Raw genomic sequence first — 21,997 nt, 5'->3', positions numbered from 1 at the left:
GGGCCATTCGGGATGCGGTGGGGAGTGAGCATGGTGCTGAGAGGCTTCACTGCGGTCGGGAGCTGGTGGGGTTTGCTGGCTCCCACCCCCCAGCCCTGCCTGCCTGCGGCCATGGGGCTTCTCCCCTCCCACGCAGGACAGGATCCCGGGCTCAGGGCATGACAAGTGTCGGCTCGTCCCTGCTTTGCACCACTCTGCCACATCTCCTGGGCTTGGAGATCGCCCTGCATGATGTCCTTTCTGCCACCGTCCTTTTGTCAGACCCTTTGTCAGCTGGTCCATTCCCCAGCCACTTCCCCACAAACTGGGATGCTGCTGCAAGGGCACTGGGATGCTCTGGATGTCCCCAGAGGGGTCCATCAGGCCACTACTCTCAGTGCCAAGGGCTCAGCAGGGTCCAAGCATCTCCCCGTGGTGCTCCTCATGCTGTGGGGCAGCGCAGGGCACTGGGTGCGGGCTGAAGGGACCTTGCTGTGTAGCCTTGGCCGTGCCTCGGTTTCCTTGTGGGTCGGGTTAGGGTGTACCCGGGTCATGGCAGGGGAGAGCCGCTCTCGGTGGGATTTGCGGGGTGTGGAGGAGGAGGAGCACCTCTCCCTGTCTCTGGGACGCGAGGTGACGTATGGGGGCACAAAACCTCAGCTCAGCTGTGTGCCCAGGGGTGGTGCTTGTGGGATGGGCTGCTCCTCAGGTAAGGTCTCCAAGGACAAACTGGGACAAGCTGGCTCCATCTTTGGAGCTGCTTAAATACCCTGCGGTGGCAGAGCCCCGCGGCTGTATTTGACCTTGGCAGAGAGGGCATGGGGATGCCCAGGTGGGACTCATCCTAGCCCTCCAGCAGAGCATGGGTGCTGCTGGGCTCAATCCTGGGCCAGGAGAGCAGGGAGGGGGCGAGCGGGGCTGGCTGCTGACTCAGCACCTTCACACTGCGGTGGCTGCGGGAGCGCTGGTGATGCGGATGCGCTGCGGGGACCCGGGCATGCAGCCATCTGCTCCAGAGCCAATCCCCAAGGCTGGCGCTGTGGGGCTTTCAATGTCCTGGGGAAGTCTTTGTGCCACACAGTGACTCACACAGTGGTGGCAGCATCCGCACCCCCGCCAGCCAGGTACTGCCCTGGCTCCATCATGGGCATGAAACGGAGCAGTGGCAGCAGCCTTTGGCATCGGGACCGTGAGGTGCCACATGGCTCGGGGATCGGCATGTGTGTCCGGCTCATGGCACACCGCGGGCACCGTCCCGTACCACCACGAGGGTGCTGTTGGCAGCCTGCAGAGCCCGTGGTCCCCTCTGGCAGGGCTGGGGGCTGCCCGGGGAGGGATGCTCCCTGGCTGGCCTGGCTCTGGCTTCCTCACAGCTACTTGAGCTCGCCGAAGCCCGGAGGCGGGAGCAGATGTTTGGCTCGGCTCCCCGAGAGCAGCGGTGGAGCAGCCACCCTCCTCTCATGCTCCGAGCAGGATTGGCGCTGGCTCTCCGCTCCCTTCCCTCGAACGCCCCTCGCTTGGTGTTGGCCGGTCTGGCCTGACCCCTCACCGCCGTCCCGGCGAGCCCGTGAAGTCATTTCTTGGCGGGGGCGTCCCGCGGGGTATGGCCGTGGCCCCGCACGTGGCCCGGCATGTGTGCGGGGCCCTGGCCCAGCTGGCCGGGGGGGCGGCGGGGGAAATGGTGTTGGATAAATATTTGCTGCACCGCGCCGTGTGCTGCGGCTCGGTGGGGTTTCTCCCTCCAGCTGGGGACGGGGGACGATCCCAGAAAGGGGCTCCAAAACCCCTCAGGGCACTGCCACCATGGAAGTGCCCTTCCCCTGCTGGCTCCCTGTTCTGGGGTTTGGCTCGAGGTGCCCAGCACTGACCCCCGGCCCCTGGGGCTGCTTGGGCCGGGCGGCTGCGGCAGTGGCTGCACGGGGAACGTTTTGGGAAGGGGATCCCGGGTTTGTGGGGCTCGGGGCATGCAGGGCACCCGGGGGTCAGTGCACGCCCAGGATTTGGGAAGCTGCCGGCCTCCGTGGCTCGTTGGTGGGGCTGGGTGCGGACACGGAGCAGAGCTGAGCCCAGGGCTGGACCTCGCACACCCACGTGCCCCTGGGGGGGAGCTGCTTTGGGGGATCTGCCCCTCAAATCCGGCTCCCCACCCACTTGCTGCCCGGGAAGCTTAAGACCTGGCTTTGCCGCTTGCCGTGTGCCATGTGCTGCCCGCGAAGGGGCCTGCCTGCTGCGGCTGGAGGTGTCCGAGGCCACCGGCTTTTCCAGACAACGGGAAAAATAGGAATTTCGCAAGTGGGCTGAGTCACGGCGCTCCCACACCCCGGTGCTGCCCTGGGACTCTCTGACGGCCATGTGCAGCTGCTGCAGCCCGCCGTGCCGCCACGGTGGCCCCCAGCGAGGCTACGCGTGTCACCCTTCCCAAGACAGCTGGAGATCCCCGCACAGGGACACGCTTCCTCCGGGGTTTCCGCCGCTCAGGGGGTGTCGGAGGGGTGACTCTGCACTGTCCCCCACACAGCGGGGCTGGCTGGCCTGGTGGCCAGGCGTGTGGCTGGGGTCGGTGGCTGATGTCATTGCTGCGGGCAGGCGAGTGCTGGCTGACACCCCCACGGCACCGGCCCCGCTGCCTCGGGGAGGTCGGACCCTGCTGTTACCGCGGTCGGCAGCGCAGAGCTGGAGCGGAGGCACAGCCTGGCCACAGGTTCCCCCTCGCAGGGGCCACGCACGCTCCGGGTTCCCGTGGGGGGAGTCCCCCGCACCTCTCAGGGACCTGGGGGAGTGGGGACCAGAGGCAGTGCTGCCTGGAGAACGGGGGACTAGACCAACCGCTGGGATGTGTTGCTGATCCTCTTCTCTTGCTGGGTGAGCTCAGGCGAGTCAGACCCCCCCTTCCCTGCCTCAGTTTCCCCATCTGCAAGGTCTCTGCAGGCCCCTGTTCCTCTGAGCGCGGCTTCGCTGAAGGGTGTCGGATCCCGGTACCCAAAATGCAAGTGGGAAGCACCTGGGGTCAGGGAAGTCTGGCCTGTGGGAGGGGCTAAGGGTTTGGGGGGGTACCTGGGGTTTCGGGGGGGTCCTGGAGGGTACACAGGGGTTTAGGGGAGTCTGGGGAGGACTTAGAAGAATCTGGGGGGTCCTAAGTGAGTCTGTGAGGTTCTCAAGGAGTGTTGGGGGGCTTGGGGCTGTTAAGGGGGCGTGGGGGGTGTGCAGGGGGCTGCGGGGATCCTAAGGGAGTCCAGGAGAGGGTTATGGGTGCCGTGATGCCCTGAGGTGGTTCCTGAGGCGGATATGAGGGGGAAGTGGAGCCACCCTTGCCCGCACCCGCGGGGAGTCCCCAACCCCCCCGATTGTGATTTATGAAGCTAATTGTTTTTTCTGCCTCATTAAGTGGAGGAGAAGGGTGGGGGAGGGAAGAGCCCCGGCTGTGCCTGTGCTTTCCTCACCAGTCCTGCCAGAGCAGCACGAGGCTGTTATGGGGGGCACGTCCACAGAGCCCCCTCGGTGCCAGTGACCCACTGAGGTGGGGCGTGGAGACCCCCCCATGCAAGCCCTGCATTTCCTCCCCTGCAGCCACCACGGCAGAGCAGGAGGAGAGGGCCAGGGCAGAGCAAGAGGGGCTTGCTTCAGTCCAGGGTGGGCTTCAGGCAGGCGGTGGGGGTTCGGCAGCACCAGCCTGTCAGGGACACGAGTGCCAGGAGCCCTGGCTCGTGCCAGCGGGTCCGTCTGGCGCGGGTGTCTGCTGCTGCGAGATGGGTGAAGCAGGGAGACTTCGAACCCTCTGGCTCCAACAGCAACGGCTGCTGGAAACGGGCTGGGGGTGCTCCTCTGCGAAGGGGTCTGTGCCGGTGCTGGTGGCTGCTGTGGCCAACAGCGATTCTCTGCCATCATCTCACACCAGCCCTGCCGGGGTTGAAGCTGCCTTTGCCGCTGTGCCAGGCTGGCTCCCCCCGCCACCCCGGATGCCCTGAGTCCAGATCTGGGCCCAGCGAAAGCCGGAGCTGCTCCTCCGATAGCTGCCCGAGCTGGCCGTGGTGGGGCCGGGGCAGGCGGCCAGGAGAAGGGGAGGGAGGGGACGGCGTCCGGCATCGTGCCAGGCCGGAGGGACCGCGGGGATGCGATGCTGGACAGGCTGTGCCACCACACCCATTGGCACACACCGACGTGGGGCCATCACCCCGCAGCAGGGCCGGCTGCCTGCGGGAGGTACCGCACCGCGCCGGACCCCCCTGGCCCTGAGCCAAGGGCTGAGAGACGCTGCGGGGATGTCGGGTGCGGGCAGGGTCTGATCGGTGGGGAGAGGGACGCTGGCACTGAAGTCAGGGGTCCCTGGCCCTCCCTGCCATGCCACGCCGTGCCGCAGCACCTCTCCTCGCCGGGGCGAGCACCGCACGGGCGAGCGATGGGGCTGCGCGGGGAGGAGGGAGCCAAGAGGCGTTGCAGTTGCCGCCGCCGGGGAAGGCTTGAGGAAGGAATTACTTATTTCCCAGCCCGCAGGGACTGGGTCTGTTTTGCCAAGGCTGCAGTTAACCCTCTCTGCCCGCCACGGCCCAACCGACAAAGGTGTCCTCGGTGTCACCAGCACCCTGGGGTGCAGGTCCTGCTCTGATACAAGAGAGAGACAAAAAAAGTCAGAAATAGTGGTTTTGGTCGATTAAGTGCAGAGCAGCGTGGGTGGGGATGTCCTCGCCAGAGCCGAGGTCACTGGGAGCAGCTGCCCTGGTACCTTGTGGGGCTGCGTAGGGGCAGAGCCCCCCATGGGACCCACAGCGGGAGGTGGTGTCTTTAGAGGGGGTTTGGGGGGCGCTGGGGTCAGGAGTGGGGCACTGAGGCCAGGCTGAGGGATGGCCTGGGGGGAACTGATGCCAAATTATGGGCTGGATTGGGGGACACTGGTGCTGCCTGTGGGGACACGAGCTGGGGTTTAGGGACTCGGGGAGGGTGGGGGCCTGGGCTGAGACTGGGGGGATGTTGGGCTGAGGGACAGGGACAGGGGTGGGGGCTCATGGGCTGGACTGGGGGGCACTGGAGCTGCCTGTGGGGACGTGGCCGCGGGGCTCTGGGCTGGGGGGGGGGAGGCACTGGGACCGGCGGGGCTGGGAGCCGGGACCCCGGTCCCATCCCGGCGGGGGTCGGGGGCAGCGGCGGGGGGGCGGTCCGGGCCTTGCGGGGCCGCTGCCGCTTTAAGGCGCGGGCAGCGCGGGGCGGTCCCGCCGCCGCCCCTCCCGCCCGCGCCCGGCGGGGCCGCGCTGCCGCGGGCAGCACCATGCTGCGGGCGGGGAGGCCGCGCCGCGCCCCGCGCCTGGCCAGCAGGTACCGTACGGTGCGGGTGCGGGCAGGGGCACGGGCACCGCACCGGTACCGGGCGGGGCGGGGCGGCGGCCGGAGCCCGGCCCCGGCAGACAAAGCCCCGCGCCCCGGGGCCGCACCGCGGGCGGTGCTTTGTCTCGGCCGCGCCGCGGGGGGGAAGGGGGGACCGGGGAGCGCGACCCCGCCCGGCACCGCAGCGTCGGGGCGGCTCCTCCGGGCCCGGCAGCGGGACGAGCCCCCGGCCCACGCCCCGCACCTGCAGCGCGGCCAGGCCGAGCCCCTCCCCCCCCCCCCGCGGGGCTCCCGGGGCTCCGGTACCCCCGGCCGGCGGAGCTGACCCCGCTGGGGCGGGCTGCAGGGCGGTCGGGCTGCGTGCCCGAGCGGGAGGCTCCGGAGCGGGGTGCGGCTGGGGCGGGAGGGGAGCGGAGGGGAGCGGAGCATCCCCGCGCCGCCACTCGCCCCTCCGCCGTGGGTCGGGTCCGTCCCCCGCTCCCCCTGGAGTGCAGCCGCCACCTCGGGTCGGGGTCGGGGTGTGCATCACCGGGATCTTTCCGGCCGGTGGAGGGTTCCGCACGCCCGGCCGGTGCCGGGGAGGACGGTCACGCTGCCGCAGCCCCCGCCTCGTCGCCGCCGCTGTCCTTGAGCATCCCTTCCCCGGGAGCCGCCGGGGACAGAGGGGCGCGGGGCTGGCGGGTGTTCCGGCGCATCCCTGCCTTCAGAGGGGGTTCGGTGCGGTGCCGGCTGAAGGGAGGTGGGGAATCGCTCTGTGTAAGATGGAGGGGCTGGAGCACAAAGCAGGGATTGAATTTTGCCCCCGGCATGATGCTGCGGCATTCCTGCCCCCCGTTTGGGGTCTGCGGGGGGCACTCAGGTGACCTTGGCCAGTAGGGACTGAGATGCCTGGGCTTGTCCGTGCTCCGGGAGTCATTGCTGCCGCGGGGCAGCGTGAGTTGAGCCTTTCCGTGCTCCGCTGGGTACAACATACGCGTGCTGGTTTTGGGGACCCGTCTCATGTGTGTGTGCCAGCCATAACAGAGCTGGAGGCACCCCACAGTGGGCATCTGGCTCCTGGGCCTCACCCCATGGCTTCAGTTGCTTTTGGGATGTCACCTGTGACTCCTGTGCTGCCCTTGTGGGTCAACCCCTGTGGGGCTGCTAAGGAGGATCTGGGGTCACCTCCTGCCCCTGTTCAGCCTCTGGCCCTGTGCATGTTTCGCCAGGGGTTGTCCGTACGCCCGGGGCCAGGGCAGTGGGAGTTCCAGTGTGGGGCTGGGAGAGCGTTAGTCAGTGTCACATTTGGTCATGGCCCTGTACCCACAGGACACAGTTCCCCAAAGCCCTGCTTCGCTCCCAGTAATGCCAGCGTGGGAGAGGGGCTTTGCTTCCTGCTCTGGGGTGGGGATTTCTGTCCTGGTGAGAAATCACCCCCTGGAGCAGGGGGTGGTGGTGGGAGATGCTTGGAGCTGGGTGGCCCAGCAGCACATTCCAGGTACGTGGCCATAATTAATCCGTTCCTGGGTGGCGGTGCGTGCAGGGCTCTGTTCCAAAAAATGCTGTGGGGATGACGGGGACTGTGTTCATCCTGGCTCTGGCCAGTCCCTGATGTCTGGGAAGAGCAGGGTACACAGGGCTGGAACTGCCTGTGTTGTTCCATCCTGGGGTTTGGGCATCCCAGAGGGGATGGTGGTGGCTGTTGCTTGTGCCCTGGCACCCCGGTTGGTGGAGGTGCCCAGCGGGTGTCCTCTCCAATGCCATGCCCACCCTGTCCTGTCCCCAGTTCAGCTAGGGTCGCAGTGCCACTCGGGTGACGTTAAGTGCCTTCACCAGCTGCTCAGGCTCTGGTGTTCACTGGGCTCCTCCTGCGCCTCTGTGGCTCCGACGTCGGGGAACGGGTGTCTCCAACAAGGACCGGGTCTGGCTGCAGCCCCCGAGCTCTGCTCCCCTCCCCTCCCCTCCACCACTGCTTGTTTCCCCCAGCTCCTTGCAGCCCCCTTGGAGGCTGTGGGGCCTCAGTGACCTACTCAGCTGCTGACCTGAAAGGGGCTGTGCTCATCCTGCTGGAAGATGCTCCGTGCCCGTCTGTGCCGATTTGCCGCGGGCACAGCCCCGTGCTGCGGAGCTGGCCGGGCTCGTGGGGTATGTGGCAGCTGCTGCCCCGGCACGGCGGTGACTGACGGCCCTGGAAATGGGCTTGTGCACGGTCCACTGAGCCCCCGGCATGGAGCATCCACCCCGGCGCGGTGGCGGTGCCCGTACCTGCTGCCTGTGCCCACCGCGGGTGCAGAGGGGGGAGCAGGGTGCAGCCGGGCAGTGGGTGGGGACTGCCCGAGGAAAGGGTGGGTTCCACAGGGCGGCTCGTTTGTTTGCTCCAGCTGGTCCCTGCCCTTTCCGGTGACCCTCCTGACCCTCTCGGCAGGGCAGGTTGCAGGGGCTCAGTGCCAGCCACGGTGCTGCTAGCCCTGCCAGCATGGGCACTGGCCTCCCTGCCCTGTCCAGGTACCCTCCATCCCCAAAAAACCCCATGGGGGCCTCAACTGGGAGACAGGTCATGGGGGCTCATGTGCCAGTGGGGTACCGAGCCTGTGCCGGGCTGGGCTGCAGCCAGCTGTGGCTACTGAGTGCCAGCTCCCTGCCACGGCCCCGCAGCGGGTGCCACCAGGAGTTGAGGTTTGTGCCCCTGCATCCGGGAAATCCCACGGGTACCCTGCCGGGCAGAGCTGGGGCTGGGCAGGGGGATCTGACGCCGGCTCTTCCCTTGCAGCTGGGATGAGAGCAGCTCCATCAGCAGCGGCCTCAGCGATGCCTCTGACAACCTCAGCTCGGAGGAGTTCAACGCCAGCTCCTCGCTCAACTCTCTGCCCTCCACCCCCACCGCCTCGCGCAGGAACTCGGCCATAGCGGTAGGTGCCTGTGGTGCCCAGACCCTTCCTGGCACTGGTCCTGGCTTGGTGCCACAGTCTCTACGAGACAGAGGGGTTGGAGGGTGCCGGTGTGGGAAAACTGAGGCAAGGCACAGGGCGTCCGCTTCATGGGGATAGGTGCGGGGGGCGCCAGGAGCACCCCTGACTCCGCTTTGCCTGCAGCTGCGCACTGACTCGGAGAAGCGCTCGCTGGCAGAGAGCGGGCTGAGCTGGTACGGTGAGGGTGAGGACAAGGCATCCAAGAAGCTGGACTACGACAGCAGCAGCCTCAAGATGGAGCACGGCTCCTCCAAGTGGCGGCGGGAGCCCTCAGAGGGTGGCGAGGAGGGGCCCAAGGGCGGCGAGCTGAAGAAACCCGTTAGCCTGGGCACCCCAGGCTCCCTCAAGAAGGGCAAGACCCCTCCGGTGGCTGTGACCTCCCCCATCACCCACACAGCCCAGAGCACCCTCAAAGTGGCAGGTAAGATGTGATGCAGGTAGGGTCCAGCTTCTCTGGTGGGGAGAGGGTTGGGTAGCATCTTTGTGGGCCTTCCCCAAGCACGTCAGCTGCTCGGCTCCCTGTGGCTGCGCTCGGACCTGGCAGCTGGATGTGGGCTGGAGGGGGTGGCAGGGCTGGGCATCTGTGCGGGCAGGTTGTGGGTCTGGCCCGATGCTGAGGGCTATACCTGTCCCATGGCCTCATGGCCACGTGCTGGACTGGGGGCTGCCTGTGGCTCTGCCCCAACACCTGGGGCGGTGGCACGTCCCTTCGTCTCTATCGCATCCCTGCGTCTCCGATGCTGGTGTCTGATCTGGGCTAGTTTGCACCCAAATGTCCTCAAAGCCTCCCGGGACACTAACCCGTCCTTCCCTGCCCACCAGGCAAGCCCGAGACCAAAGCCACTGACAAGAGCAAGCTGTCTGTGAAGGGCACAGGCCTGCAGCGCTCCTCCTCCGACGCTGGCCGGGACCGCGTCGCTGATGCCAAGAAGCCACCCTCGGGTCTCACACGCCCCTCGACCTCCAGCTCCTTTGGCTATAAGAAACCGGCTCCCGCCACTGGCACAGCCACTGTCATGCAGGCTGGCGGCTCGGCCACGCTCGGTAAGATCCAGAAGAGCTCCGGCATCCCTGTCAAGCCGGTCAGTGGGAGGAAAACAAGCTTGGACGTCTCCAATGCAGCCGAGCCTGGCTTCCTGGCCCCAGGGGCTCGTTCCAACATCCAGTACCGCAGCCTGCCCCGGCCGGCCAAGTCCAGCTCCATGAGTGTGACCGGTGGCCGTGGTGCCAACCGGCCGGTCAGCAGCAGCATCGATCCCAGCCTGCTGAGCACCAAGCAGGGCAGCATCTCGGTGTCGCGGCTCAAGGAGCCATCCAAGATCGGCGCTGGCCGCGGCACGCCGGCCCCTGTGAACCAGACGGACCGTGAGAAGGAGAAGGCCAAGGCCAAGGCAGTGGCACTTGACTCCGAGTGCGGGGCGCTGAAGACCGTCAGCTCACCTGAGAGCACCCCAAAAGCCCAGGCCAACCTCCCGCCGGCGGCCAAGGTGGCCGAGCTGCCCCCCACGCCTCTCAGGTACGATCCTTCCACCCCCGAGGACAGCAGGTCCCCGGCACGGCTGCGCCCAGCACCCAAGTCTCACCTGCTTTCTTACCTGTTTTCCCCCTTCCAGAGCTGCTGCCAAGACCTACGTGAAGCCTCCCTCGCTGGCCAACTTGGACAAGGTCAACTCCAACAGCCTGGACTTACCCTCCTCCAGCGAGCTGCACCCCCCACACACTGCCAAGCTCCAGGACCTGCACCCAGCCGGCGGGCACCTCGCACCCTGCTTCAGCCCCAGTCCTGCCCCCATCCTCAACATCAACTCGGCCAGCTTCTCCCAGGGCCTGGAGCTTATGGGTGGCTTCAGCGTCCCAAAGGAGGGCAGGATGTACCCCAAGCTCTCAGGCCTGCACCGCAGCATGGAGTCCCTGCAGATGCCCATGAGCCTGCCCAGTGCCTTTTCGGGCGGCAGCACCACCACCCCCGCCCCTGCTGCTGCACCCCCCGCCAGCACGGAAGAAGAGGAAGAGGCAGGGGAGCTGGGCTGGAGCGGGAGCCCCCGGCTCTCGCATCTGGACAGGTATGGCTGGAGGGAGGGCAAGAGGCTGCTGGGACACCTCCATGGGCATGGATCCCTTCCTGCTATGACCTTTTCCTGCTTCAGAGGCTTTTTCTTGCTACGTTTCTCTGGAAAAGCTCCCCATCCCTGCAGCTCCGCCCCCATGGCACCTTCCCTTGTCTGCGCAGGGATGTCATTGATCTTTCCTTCCTTTCCAGTGCCAACCGCGACAGGAACACGCTGCCCAAGAAAGGGTTGAGGTAAAAGAGCCCAAACCGCTTTTGGGTGGTGCTGGGGAGGGAGGGTGGGCATGTGGAGCTTTTTGTGGGGGGCTGGCGGTGCCCTCCATGCTGGAAGGCTGGGCCGCAGTGTAGCAGGCAGGAGCTGGGCCCACCTCACCCTGCCGGTCTCTGCTCTGCTCCCCAGGTACCAGCTCCACTCCCAGGAGGAGGCCAAGGAGCGGCGCCATTCACATGCCATCAGCAGCGGGCTCCCCGAGTCGGACGACCAGCAGGAGCTGCCCTCGCCCCCCGCCCTCCCCATGGCGCTGGTCGGGAAGGGGCCGCTCACCAGCATCGGTCAGTGCCCTCACCGCCAGCCCCCTTCCGCTTGCCGCAAGCCCTGTCCCTCCTGTCCCCCATCGCCCCCTGCTCCCTGTGTGTCTCGCTGATGCTGCCCTGGGTGCTGCTTTTCTCCTTGACACCCGCAGCAGCCCTCAAACCCAGCGCCTGGTGCTTTTGGTCCACTGAGGTGCTGGGTTGTGCCCACGGGCCAGGGAGGTCCATCACCTCTGCTTCAGGGCATCTCATCCACCCTCAGAGCTCTGCCTGAGGCTCCCTGCCCCTCTGGGGGTGCTCAAGGGGTGAGCCCTGCCCTGCTCTTGACAGGGCTTACAGGTTCCTGGAGGATTTGGGAGGATCCAGGCAGGTGGGTTGGGTCTGAGGTGGGGGACAATATGTGATGAGGTCCTCCCCTCCTGCACCCACAGGTGATGGGTTCTGGCATGGTGGTCCCCACTTTGTCCTTGAGTGATGGATTTCTTTCTCACCTTGGTGCTGGTGTCCAGGTCTTCCCAGTGTAAATCTATGTTTTAGCTTTCCCCCAGTCTCCTGCTGCTTTGGGACCATGATCCCTGCTTCTGCTCTGCATCCCAGCTCTCGTGGATCGCTCCCAGCCCTGCTTCCCCATCCCAATCCCAGGTCCCTGGTGTGACTCTGACCCTGCCTCTCCCCTGCCTTCTCCTTGTAGTGAGCCCCACTGCTGCCGCAACCCCGCGGATCACCCGTTCCAACAGCATCCCCACCCACGACTCCACCTTCGAGCTGTACAGCACATCCCAGATGGGCAGCACCCTCTCCCTGGCCGACAAGCCCAAGGGCATGATCCGCTCGGGCTCTTTCCGGGACCCTGTGGACGATGGTGAGAGTCTGCTGTGCTCCTGCCCAGGCAAAGGAGGCTCCCCAAGGGGCCGGAGGGGCTCCCTACACAGTTGTCCCTTCCTCCTGGCGCTGCTGTGGTGCTGTCAGATGGGTTGGTGCATCCCGTGCTCAGCATCAGAACGGCAGCCCCCGGGGGCCTGGTGGACCCCTCTGTGCTGGCGTCTGCTCTGGGCCAGAGCCTGTGCTGACCCCCGTGGGTGCCCAGTGTCCCTGTGTTGGCCCCAGGAGGTTGTGGCACCAGGGAAGGGGGGAAAACAAGCAGCCAGAGAGGGTGGCAGAGCCTGGGGGTGGTGCAGGTGGAGGGTGCTTCCCATGCCCTGCTGTCGTCTGGGGAGGTCACCAGGCACACGCCAATAACTCAGCAGTGCTGAGCAGCCACCGTCTCACCCTCTGCCCCTGCCCCCGGCTCCCCACAGAGCCCTCCCCCTTCACTGGGACCTCCGTCCCCTGCACCCTGCTGTACCCTGCACCTGCAGCCCCTGGGGATGCCACTGGCCAGGGCACGCTGACACCCTGGGTTTTATTCTATTGCAGTTCATGGATCGGTGCTGTCCCTGGCCTCGAGCGCATCCTCCACATACTCCTCCGTAAGAGCCGCCTTCGTGCTGCGCCGCTTTGTGCATGGCTGGGGGGGGGGGGTGGGAATGGGGGGCTCTGTGCATGCCTCTGCCTTGTGCCGAGCCTGTCCGTGCCTCGCTGCCTTCCTGACTCCCTGCTTCTGTCTGTCTGTCCCTCTCTGCTCTCATGCTGCCAGGCTGAGGAGAAGATGCAGTCCGAGGTGAGCCCGCACCTTCTGCTTGTCGCCCGCCCCCGCCGCTGTGGGGAGGCGAGCACCTGGCCCCTCTCACTCCCTCTGCTCTCTCCCCACAGCAAATCCGCAAGCTGCGCCGCGAGCTGGAGTCCTCACAGGAGAAGGTGGCCACTCTGACGTCCCAGCTGTCTGCTAACGTGAGTCCCTGGAGGAGCCACCACCCACTGCGGGACACGCTGCTGTGTGCCTGCCCTGCGTGGGGCTGGTGCTAACCTGTGCCCACGAGAGCCTTCATTTCTCCTCTCCACGCCACACCTGGCGGTGGGTGCTCGCCTAGCCACGGGTGCTTGCCCAGGCATGGGTGCTCACCTGTTTCTCCCCCTCTCCCAGGCCAACCTGGTGGCGGCTTTTGAGCAGAGCCTGGTGAGCATGACGTCCCGCCTGCGGCACTTGGCTGAGACCGCTGAGGAGAAGGTGGGTGCTGTTGGGGTGCTGACCAGGCACTGGGGGGCACTGGTGGTGCGGGAGGGTGCTCATGGAGCTGGAGGATGCTGGACTTGGGTGAACCTGCTGTGGCACTGCCCACCCAAGGGTGCTTTCGGGGTGGGTGAGCTCTGTGCTATCAGAACACACACTATGGCTCCCGCCTCTGCTCCCCCAGGACACGGAGCTGCTGGACCTGCGAGAGACCATTGACTTTCTGAAGAAGAAGAACTCAGAGGCCCAAGCCGTGATCCAGGGTGCCCTGAACGGCACTGATGTCACCCCCAAAGGTAAGGAAGGTATGGCACTGCAGCCCCTCACCACAGGGATGCAGCCCTTCCTGAGCTACTTGCCTAAAGCCAGCTGGGCTGCTCCTGCCCGGGGCTGGCACAGGACCCCAGGGGACTCCTCATTCATGGGAGGTGGTCACATGGAGTGCAGGGTCCCCTGGGCAGCAGCAGCTCTTCCCCATCTGGGACCCCTGAGCATCTGAAGCCAGGGTTGGACAGCCAGAGCTGTTGCTGTGGCAGGTCTCAGCGCTGGTGCCTGGGGGTGACGGGATGGTCACTGGGACATTTCAGTGGGCCCTTTGCTGACAGCCCAGTTTTGGCTGCTGGTCTTGGCTTTATTCCCATGGGTGCTGTTTCTATAGCCCCACAACCCCAATGTGAGTGCAAGGTGCTGGCAGGGAGGTGGCCTGGGACAGAAGCAGAACAATGTGTGCTCTGGGCATCTTCCCAGGGTTTGAGGACACTGTCCCAAATGGCAGTGCCTGTGTGGTGTCTGAGTCCCATGTCATCTTACGAAGTGGCTCCAAGACCTCAGAAGGTGTGTGGGTGGGAGAAGGGAAGGGATGCAGTGGGGAGAGTGTGGGTGGCTCTGGTGTTGGGGCAGATGCAGTTTGCTGATACCTCCTTTCCCGATCTCTCCCACTTCTCTCTCTGGCCCCAGAGCTGCGCATCAAGCGGCAGAACTCCTCTGACAGCATCTCCAGCCTCAACAGCATCACCAGCCACTCCAGCATCGGCAGCAGCAAGGACGCTGACGCCAAGAAGAAGAAGAAGAAGAGCTGGGTGGGTTGGACGGGGCGCTGACAGGAGGAGCGGGGCTTGGGGAACGTCTGGCTGGGGTCAGACCCCTGAGCCAGCTGCTCGTGGTCTACCTTGGCATTGCGGTGTTGATCCCCTCTGTCCCCGGGGGACAGCACTGGCGAGGAGTGTGTGGCCACCATGGATTTGTGTCTTGAAGTGTCAGCCGGCACTTCTTCAGCCCCTCTGGGAGTTTTCCAGCCCTGGTCCTGCTCGCCTGCTCCATTGTTTGTTCCCCACGTGTGTCCCTTCTGCCCACTCAGGCTCTGGCAGCGTGGGGGGCTGGACACGGCCAGGCAGCCCCTTCCCTGTGCCAAGCAGTTCTGAGCTGGATGCGTGATTAAGTCTTGCTTTGTTTTGTTTCTCTCCCCCTATGCTGACCTCAACCCTTTTTTTCCAGGTGTATGAGGTAAGTCCTACGCCGTCCCCTCCACGCCATACTGTGCCCGGCCAGGGCCCTTGTTCCATTTTGCGGGACGGTGTTCATGACACTACCCATCCCATCCATCCCACCAGCACTAACCCCCAGCACGGGCTATCCCGGGGCCCTAGCTGGGCTCCACGCACCTTGGCTGCTTCTTTAGATGTTGAAGCCAAAATACGCACCCACATGGAGGGGCTGAACTGCCCTGAGTGGTCCTGAGGCAGCAGGAAGGGCTCAGATGGGGACCCATCCCAGAGATGGGGACAGTCCCCTTCTTGCCTGGGGGAGGCAGGCACTCTCCTGACTCCCTGTAGCCAGACCTTTTGGGACGGGGACCTCACTGCAGCCCTGCTGGTGGCACCAGGGTGCGGTGCTGCCATTGCCAGGGCTGGCCTGCCGTGGCCCCAGGTGGCTCTGTCCCTGTTGGGACCCATGTGGGTCCCAGTGCTCCTCTGCTCTCCTGCGATCAGCAGAACCTGACTGGGTTTTTTTGTGCTGAAATGCAATGTTTTTTCTTTTGGGGACTCCCCACGCCAGCTTGCTTGATGCCTGTGGGAGCTGGGCTGGATCCTGCCCATTCTCCATCCTCTCTCCCTCCCACCTCCCCCTGGAGCAGGCCCTGGCCTTCGGGGGGCACAGTGTGAGCCTGGGGTGCCTGTCCTCCTGCTCTTTTGCAGGCTGGTGGTGCGTAAGTGGGACCCAGGCCCGGTTTGGCCCCTGCAGTGTCCTTCTGTCCTCCCTGGCCCCGGCACGCCGCTCACCTGCCCGCTGCTTGCTCTGCTGTGTGCATGCTGCATGCCCGGCTGGGACCCCCGCTGGCATCTCGCGGGGGGGCTGGCTGCCCTCTCTGCTTCCAGGAGGAACCCCACAGCGCAGAGGGGGGTGTGGGGCTGACATTGTCCCCTTGCACCAGGACCCCAGCTCTGCAGTGGCTGGAGGAGGGGTTGTCCCCCAAAACACCACCTGCTGGGATGGCTGCATTGGGGCGAATGTGAGGATGGCATCAGCCCTTCCCAGTGTACCAGGGGGCTGGTGCAGTGCCTGAACACCCCGATGTGGGTGCTGGGGAAGGAGGGCTGGGGAGATTCTGACTGGTATGTGACTCCCACTCTGTGGGGCTGTTTGGCTACGTCCGGGCTGGGGCTGGAGCGTAGCACAGAGGGCCATGCTCCCCATCCACAAGCTGTGCCAGCAGCACAGGGTCAGGCCGGAGCCATCCCTGGGGCAGTGGTGGGCACCATCCTGCCGCAGTGATGGATATGGTGTTACTGGTCCCAGCCCAGACTTTGGGTCCTGGGCAGGCGAGGGCCCTGGGGCAGGACAAGGTCCAGCTCGCAAGGCTGCGCTGTTGGGCTGTCCCTAACAAGAGCATTTCTGTCTCCTGTAGCTACGCAGCTCCTTCAACAAGGCCTTCAGCATCAAGAAGGGACCCAAATCGGCCTCGTCCTACTCAGATATTGAGGAGATCGCCACACCAGACTCGTCGGCTCCCTCCTCCCCCAAGCTGCAGCATGGCTCCACAGAGACCGCCTCGCCCTCCATCAAATCCTCCACATCCTCCTCCGTGGGCATCGACACGGCCGAGTATGTGGGGCCAGGGCTGGTGGCACAGGGTGGGGAGGGCCAGCCCCAGGGGCTGCAAGCTTCTGCCCTGGACACGTGCAAGACTCAGTCTTTCCCTTGGCCCAGGCTCTTCCAGGGCCATGGTGAGGGCGAGCCGGAGAAGAAGGAAGTGTCAGAGCTGCGGTCAGAGCTGTGGGAGAAGGAGATGAAGCTGACGGACATCCGCCTGGAGGCCCTCAACTCGGCCCACCAGCTGGAGCAGCTGAGGGAGACTATGCACAACATGCAGGTGAGGACCACTGCCAGAAGCCTGGCTGGCTCTGAGCACCTGGGTGGCCACAGTCCCTGTGCCCCCACAGCTGTGCTGCAGCCCCGGGATGCTGCCGGTGTCCAGCTCCTCACCCTGTGCTGTAACTGGTTCTCACCCAGCTGGAGGTGGATCTCCTGAAGGCTGAGAATGACCGGCTCAAAGTGGCCCCGGGACCCTCGGTGGTGCCAGGCTCTGTTCCTGGCCACATCACGAGCACATCGGCCTCTTCTTCACCGCGGCGCTCCCTGGGTCTCACTCTTGGCCATGCCTTCAGTCCCAGCCTGGGGGACGCAGGTAGGGGTGATGGACCTGCTGGCAAACGGGGAAGGGTTGGGACAGAGACGTGTGTGGTGGGAATGTGCTGCTGCTCACCTGGAGACAGCTGAGCACAGGGATCTGTCGTGCTGCCAGTGCCACAATCTGCTGCAGCAGGATTTGGCTCAATCTGGGTATGGTCATGCCTGGTGGCTCGGCTCTCCCAGCCAGCACAACCTCACTGCTCTGTCCCTAGATGTGTCCCCCATGGACGCCGTCAGCGCTGGCACCCAGAAGGATGAGCTGACGCTGCGGATTGTGGTGCGCATGCCACCCCAGCACATCATCAAGGGGGTGAGTGTGGACTCTGTGGGGAGCCTGCCTTGCCCCGGTGCCACGGCCCTGGACGAGGGGCAGAGGACGCCCGTCTTGGGTACAGTGCTCCAACCTGCGCACCTCTGCCTTGGATCCTAGGACCTCAAGCAGCAGGAGTTTTTCCTGGGCTGGACCAAAGTGAGCGGGAAGGTGGACTGGAAGATGCTGGATGAGGCTGTTTGCCAAGTCTTCAAGGTAGGAAAAGGAAGACCCTGCTTTTGAGAGCCATCTTTTTATGCTGCTCCACCGTGCCTGATGCTCCTTGGCCCAGGTCCTTACCAGGGTCTCCTGGAGCTGCTGAACACCACTGCCTCCCTGCCACCCCTCAGGGGCACCGACAGCCCTGTCCTTGTCCTTGTAGGATTACATCACCAAGATGGATCCTGCTTCCACGCTGGGGCTCAGCACCGAGTCCGTCTATGGCTACAGCATCAGCCACATCAAGCGCATCCTGGACACGGAGCCACCGGAGCTGCCGCTGTGCCGTCGGGGCCTGACCAGCATCGTCGTGACACTCAAAGGTCAGTGTGGCAGAGAGGCTCCATCACTGTCCTATCTTCCCTCTGTTGTGGGGTGTTGTGGGGCAGGAGCAGGACCCTTAGCCCTCCTCTGCCTGCAGGCTTGAAGGAGAAGTGCGTGGACAGCCTGGTGTTCGAGACGCTCATCCCCAAGCCCATGATGCAGCATTACATCAGCCTCCTGCTGAAGCACCGTCGGCTCATCCTCTCGGGGCCCAGCGGCACTGGCAAGACCTACCTGACCAACCGCCTGGCCGAGTACCTGGTGGAGCGCTCAGGTCGGGACGTCACCGAGGGCATCGTCAGCACCTTCAACATGCACCAGCAGTCCTGCAAGGTGAGGGCACACAGCAGCCCGGGAGCATCCCTGTGGGCACTGGTGCTGCGGTCCCCCTTGGCAGCCATGTCATGGCCCCACGCATGACACCCGGCCCATTTGTTGCAGGACCTGCAGCTGTACCTCTCCAACCTGGCCAACCAGATCGACCGGGAGACTGGCACGGCGGATGTGCCACTGGTCATCCTCCTGGACGACCTCAGCGAGGCGGGTTCCATCAGCGAGCTCGTCAACGGTGCGCTCACCTGCAAGTACCACAAATGGTGAGGGCCCCACCGCACCCTCCTCTGTGCGGCCTCTCGGGCACACGCACGTTCCCCGCTTCTCTCCACAGGATCCCTGGGCTCGTGGAGATGAGCCTGCATGGCTGCGTGTGTCTGCTGTGCTCAGATCAGCTCCGCCATGGGCCAGGGTGATGCGGGGTGCTTTTTCTCATGGATCTTATCTCTCTCTCTCTCTCTCTCTCTCATTCACTCAGCCCCTACATCATTGGGACCACCAACCAGCCTGTGAAAATGACCCCAAACCATGGCCTCCATCTCAGCTTCAGGTGGGGATCATGCATCTGTGGAGGATCATCCCTGTGGGGTTGGGGTGGGTAAAGGCCATCACTGCTGCCCCTAGGCAGTCCTGGGGACGCGTCCTGTGATTGGGGACCCTGATGAGGACTGAGCCCCAGGCCTGTCCCTGCCATCCCAGAAGGACCTGATACCCCAACATTAGGCACATGCAGTGTGGGGGTGCCAGGAGGTCCCCTGAGGGTGCTGGGGAACAAGGCAGCTTGTGTGGAGACCCAGCCCTGAACACCCGTGTCTTTCCCCCAGGATGCTGACCTTCTCGAACAACGTGGAGCCGGCCAACGGCTTCCTAGTGCGCTACCTGCGGCGGAAGCTGCTGGAGTCTGACACGGACATCAACGCCAACAAGGAGGAGCTGCTGCGTGTGCTGGACTGGGTGCCCAAGCTTTGGTACCACTTGCACACCTTCCTGGAGAAGCACAGCACCTCCGACTTCCTCATTGGTACGGCCTTGCCACACACCTCCCTACTCTACCTCGCGCTGCCAGGAGCTGTGGGAGCCCCCAGGGGCTGGGGCAAAACCCTCCCCAAGGAGTGTGGGGAGCTGATGTGCTGCCCCATGTCCCCCAGCCCCACAAAAAAAATGACATGGGCGATGCACACAGTATTGCTCCTCCCTGGGTGGCACTTGTTCCCGTGCCCTGTGGGAGCTGTCACCGTGGCGTCAGGCAATGCTGCCTGTCCCGTTGGCACCCTTCCTTGGGCACGGAGAGCCGTGTTTTCCCAGGCAGGTCTCCCTTTGCCTCATTGTGCTTTTGGGAGATAGATGGAACATAGCGGCCCCTTCCCTTGCCCCGGAGCTCATGTTCTGCCCTTGTGCATCAGACAGACGCTGCCCAGGCACCGCTCCCAGGAGATGGTTGAGCCCGGGGCACCCTGCGCAGCCAGGCTCGCCCACCTTGGTGCCGTGCTGCCACAGGGCCAGTGACTGGAAGAGGGGGACCCAGCTCCCATTTTTGCTCTCTGCCTTTCCCCCACAGGTCCCTGCTTCTTCCTGTCCTGCCCCATTGGAATTGAGGATTTCCGGACCTGGTTCATCGACCTGTGGAACAACTCCATCATCCCTTACCTGCAGGAGGGGGCAAAAGATGGGCTCAAGGTACCCAGAGCTGCCTGGCATGTGGGGACACAAGCCAGCGGTGCTTGGGGACATGCTGATGTAGCAGTCTAGTGTGGCAGGGAGAGGGGAGATGCTGGGATTTTGGGCACAGGTGGCATCTGTGTTGATTCCTGCCCTGCCCTGTGGCTGCAGCGGGACATAGCACTGTCCTGGGGGGCTCGGGGTGCCATGTCACCACCTCTGGCGTGTGCTGAGGAGGTGGCTGCTGCTTGCTCCCTGCCTGCAGGTCCACGGGCAGAAGGCAGCCTGGGAGGACCCCGTGGAGTGGGTGCGGGACACCCTGCCCTGGCCATCGGCGCAGCAGGACCAGTCCAAGCTGTACCACCTGCCCCCACCCACCATCGGGCCCCACAGCACCGTTTCCCCTCCTGAGGAGCGCACCGTCAAAGACACGACACCCAGCTCCCTGGACTCGGACCCTCTGGTATGGCCACTGGGAGGTGGGCTGGGCAGTGCTGGTGGAGTGGGGAGAGCAGGGTGGAGCTGTGCTTCACTTTCCCAGTCACTTTTCAGTGTAAAAACCCTTAACTTGAGGCTGCAGAAACACTTGTGCTCCTGGGAGGAGCACTGGGTGCGGGATGGTGGCACCGGCTGGCAGGCAGCACTCTGAGGCACACTGTGATGTGCCAGCGAACGGGCACGGTGTGGTGGTCTATGAGGTGTCGTGTCCACACGCAGGCACACACAGACTGGGGCTGGCACATACATGTCCTGGTGTGTCACCCACAGCGGCTGTTAGCAGACAGTGGGCTGACACAGGTGATGACAGCTGATGGCCAGGGCCTGTCCCACCGCACTGCTTTGGTGTGCTCAGCCTTGAGCATCCCAGCTGAGCCCAAGGCCAGATCCTGGTGATGGGGAGGGATTTTGCGGGATCTCTGGGCTTTGCATTACCCTCTAAGGAGCTTCTTAAGGTGGCTGGTTTGTACGGGAGGGCAAGGACGGCCAAGTGGCCTCGGCTTCCCCAGGGCATCCGCTGACTCTCATCCCCCTTGGCCTTGGTGCCACGTCCTCTCCCCGCAGATGGCCATGCTGCTGAAGCTCCAGGAAGCCGCCAACTACATCGAGTCTCCGGACCGTGAGACCATGGTGGATCCCGACCTGCAGTCGACTCTGTGAGGCCCGGACGTGCCGGCCCAGGCAGAGGGGAGCCGCCGCCAGCCACCGCTCCTGCCGGGCTGCTCTCCTTTTCCTTTGGCATCCCGGAGCACAGGGCTGGTGAGCGAGTGGAGAGGACCGGGGCTCTGGCACGTCCGGGCGGAGCGTGGGGAAGCTCGGCTCATCTGTGGAAGAGCACGAGGTGCCGTCTCCCCTCCCGACCTTGGGGGTAGGAGAATCCTGGTTTCTCTTCTTGGTTTTTTTCTGTCTCTATTGCAAACTCTCGGGCCAGGGCAAACGATGCAGCTGAGCCCCGGCTCCCGAGAGCTGCAGGAGGCCCCTGCGTGGGGCAGGGACCCCGCGGGAGCCACCTGTGCTGAAGCTGGGGGGCACGGGTGGAGCGTGTGGCCGCAGGACGAGAGCGTGGGCGCGAGGGTCTGCAGCCCCCTCTCCACCCCGCCAGGCATAGCTGAGGGCAGGCGATGGGCCCTGCTGCTGCAGGACGTGCCCACCTCGCGCTGGCCGAGGGGAGCGTGGCTCTCGCCGCTGTCTTTGTACGTTCCCCGTTTCACCTGCATGGCAGCCACTGTGACCAGGACAGCCCAATAAACCCTGCTTTGGTTATTTTATTTTGTTTTCCCCCCTCCCATTTTCCTTTGGCCGAGTCCAGACTTCGCTTTGGTCCCTTTTTTGTTCTGGTTCTTCTCTTGCCTGGCCAGGAGCCCGTGGCCCGGTGCTCACTGCTTCCCCCTAAGCAGCTCCCTTTCCCTTTGGTTTCTTTTGCAGCTGTTGGTTCCACCACTCAAACCACCTCTGTCACAAACTGGTGCTCACTGGACAATCTCCAGTCCCTGAACCCACCTCCCAGGGCCTCACAGCTTGGCTGAGATGGGATGTGGTAGCCGGGGGCAGGGGGTGCTCCCAGGGCAGCCCCTTGCCTGGTGCCCCCCCTCCCCAAAAGCACAAGGCAGAGTCTGGGGACCAGGCCAGGATGCCATGGGGCATCTCCCCAGGGTACCCAGTGCTGGGCATGGGGAGGTCGCTGCTGCCCTGGGCAGCCCGACACCTGCCCTGTCCCCTCAGTGCTGGGGGGGGCACAACCTGCCCCGTGTCCCCTCGCTGCTGTCAGGCCTGGGGGCTGTGGGCTGGTGAGCCTGGGGGTAGTCCCCATGCCGCTGGCTCCCCAAGGCCCTGTGCCTTCCTGCGCCCTGGCAAAGGTCTCTGTGCCCTGTGTCAGTGGTCTGGGGACACCTAAGGCTGCCACGTGTCCTCTTGGCCCTGTTGTGTAATGTCACAGGCAAGGCTCCTGGCATGGAGGGGATCAGCCCCGGTGCTGCCGCGGTGCCTTAGTCCCCACCGTGTGGGAAGGGGGC

The 21,997-nt window shown here is 64.8% G+C and overlaps 1 protein-coding gene across 1 annotated transcript in view; it reads left to right on the top strand.

Moving 5' to 3' along the window:
- NAV1 (neuron navigator 1) overlaps positions 1-21,252 on the top strand; it is a 60,282-nt gene extending 39,030 nt beyond the window's left edge. The window contains exons 7-33 of the mRNA XM_074163555.1: positions 8,045-8,183; positions 8,367-8,664; positions 9,066-9,759; positions 9,857-10,306; positions 10,504-10,545; positions 10,712-10,863; positions 11,534-11,704; positions 12,259-12,311; positions 12,479-12,502; positions 12,595-12,672; positions 12,866-12,949; positions 13,137-13,248; positions 13,910-14,031; positions 14,447-14,455; positions 15,858-16,073; positions 16,143-16,322; positions 16,463-16,637; positions 16,855-16,952; positions 17,073-17,168; positions 17,335-17,494; positions 17,593-17,828; positions 17,937-18,091; positions 18,307-18,378; positions 18,653-18,849; positions 19,387-19,505; positions 19,753-19,950; positions 20,550-21,252. Of these exons, the coding sequence (XP_074019656.1) occupies positions 8,045-8,183; positions 8,367-8,664; positions 9,066-9,759; positions 9,857-10,306; positions 10,504-10,545; positions 10,712-10,863; positions 11,534-11,704; positions 12,259-12,311; positions 12,479-12,502; positions 12,595-12,672; positions 12,866-12,949; positions 13,137-13,248; positions 13,910-14,031; positions 14,447-14,455; positions 15,858-16,073; positions 16,143-16,322; positions 16,463-16,637; positions 16,855-16,952; positions 17,073-17,168; positions 17,335-17,494; positions 17,593-17,828; positions 17,937-18,091; positions 18,307-18,378; positions 18,653-18,849; positions 19,387-19,505; positions 19,753-19,950; positions 20,550-20,645 (4,426 nt within the window). The 3' untranslated portion in view covers positions 20,646-21,252. The remainder of the gene's footprint in view (positions 1-8,044; positions 8,184-8,366; positions 8,665-9,065; positions 9,760-9,856; positions 10,307-10,503; positions 10,546-10,711; positions 10,864-11,533; positions 11,705-12,258; positions 12,312-12,478; positions 12,503-12,594; positions 12,673-12,865; positions 12,950-13,136; positions 13,249-13,909; positions 14,032-14,446; positions 14,456-15,857; positions 16,074-16,142; positions 16,323-16,462; positions 16,638-16,854; positions 16,953-17,072; positions 17,169-17,334; positions 17,495-17,592; positions 17,829-17,936; positions 18,092-18,306; positions 18,379-18,652; positions 18,850-19,386; positions 19,506-19,752; positions 19,951-20,549) is intronic.
- Positions 21,253-21,997: the final 745 nt, after the last annotated feature.

Source organism: Numenius arquata, chromosome 24 (genome assembly GCF_964106895.1).
Source record: "Numenius arquata chromosome 24, bNumArq3.hap1.1, whole genome shotgun sequence".
In the NCBI taxonomy this organism is placed as follows: domain Eukaryota; kingdom Metazoa; phylum Chordata; class Aves; order Charadriiformes; family Scolopacidae; genus Numenius; species Numenius arquata.
The sequence above is the reverse complement of the archived record's forward strand: the minus strand, read 5'-3'. Positions and strand labels throughout refer to the sequence as shown.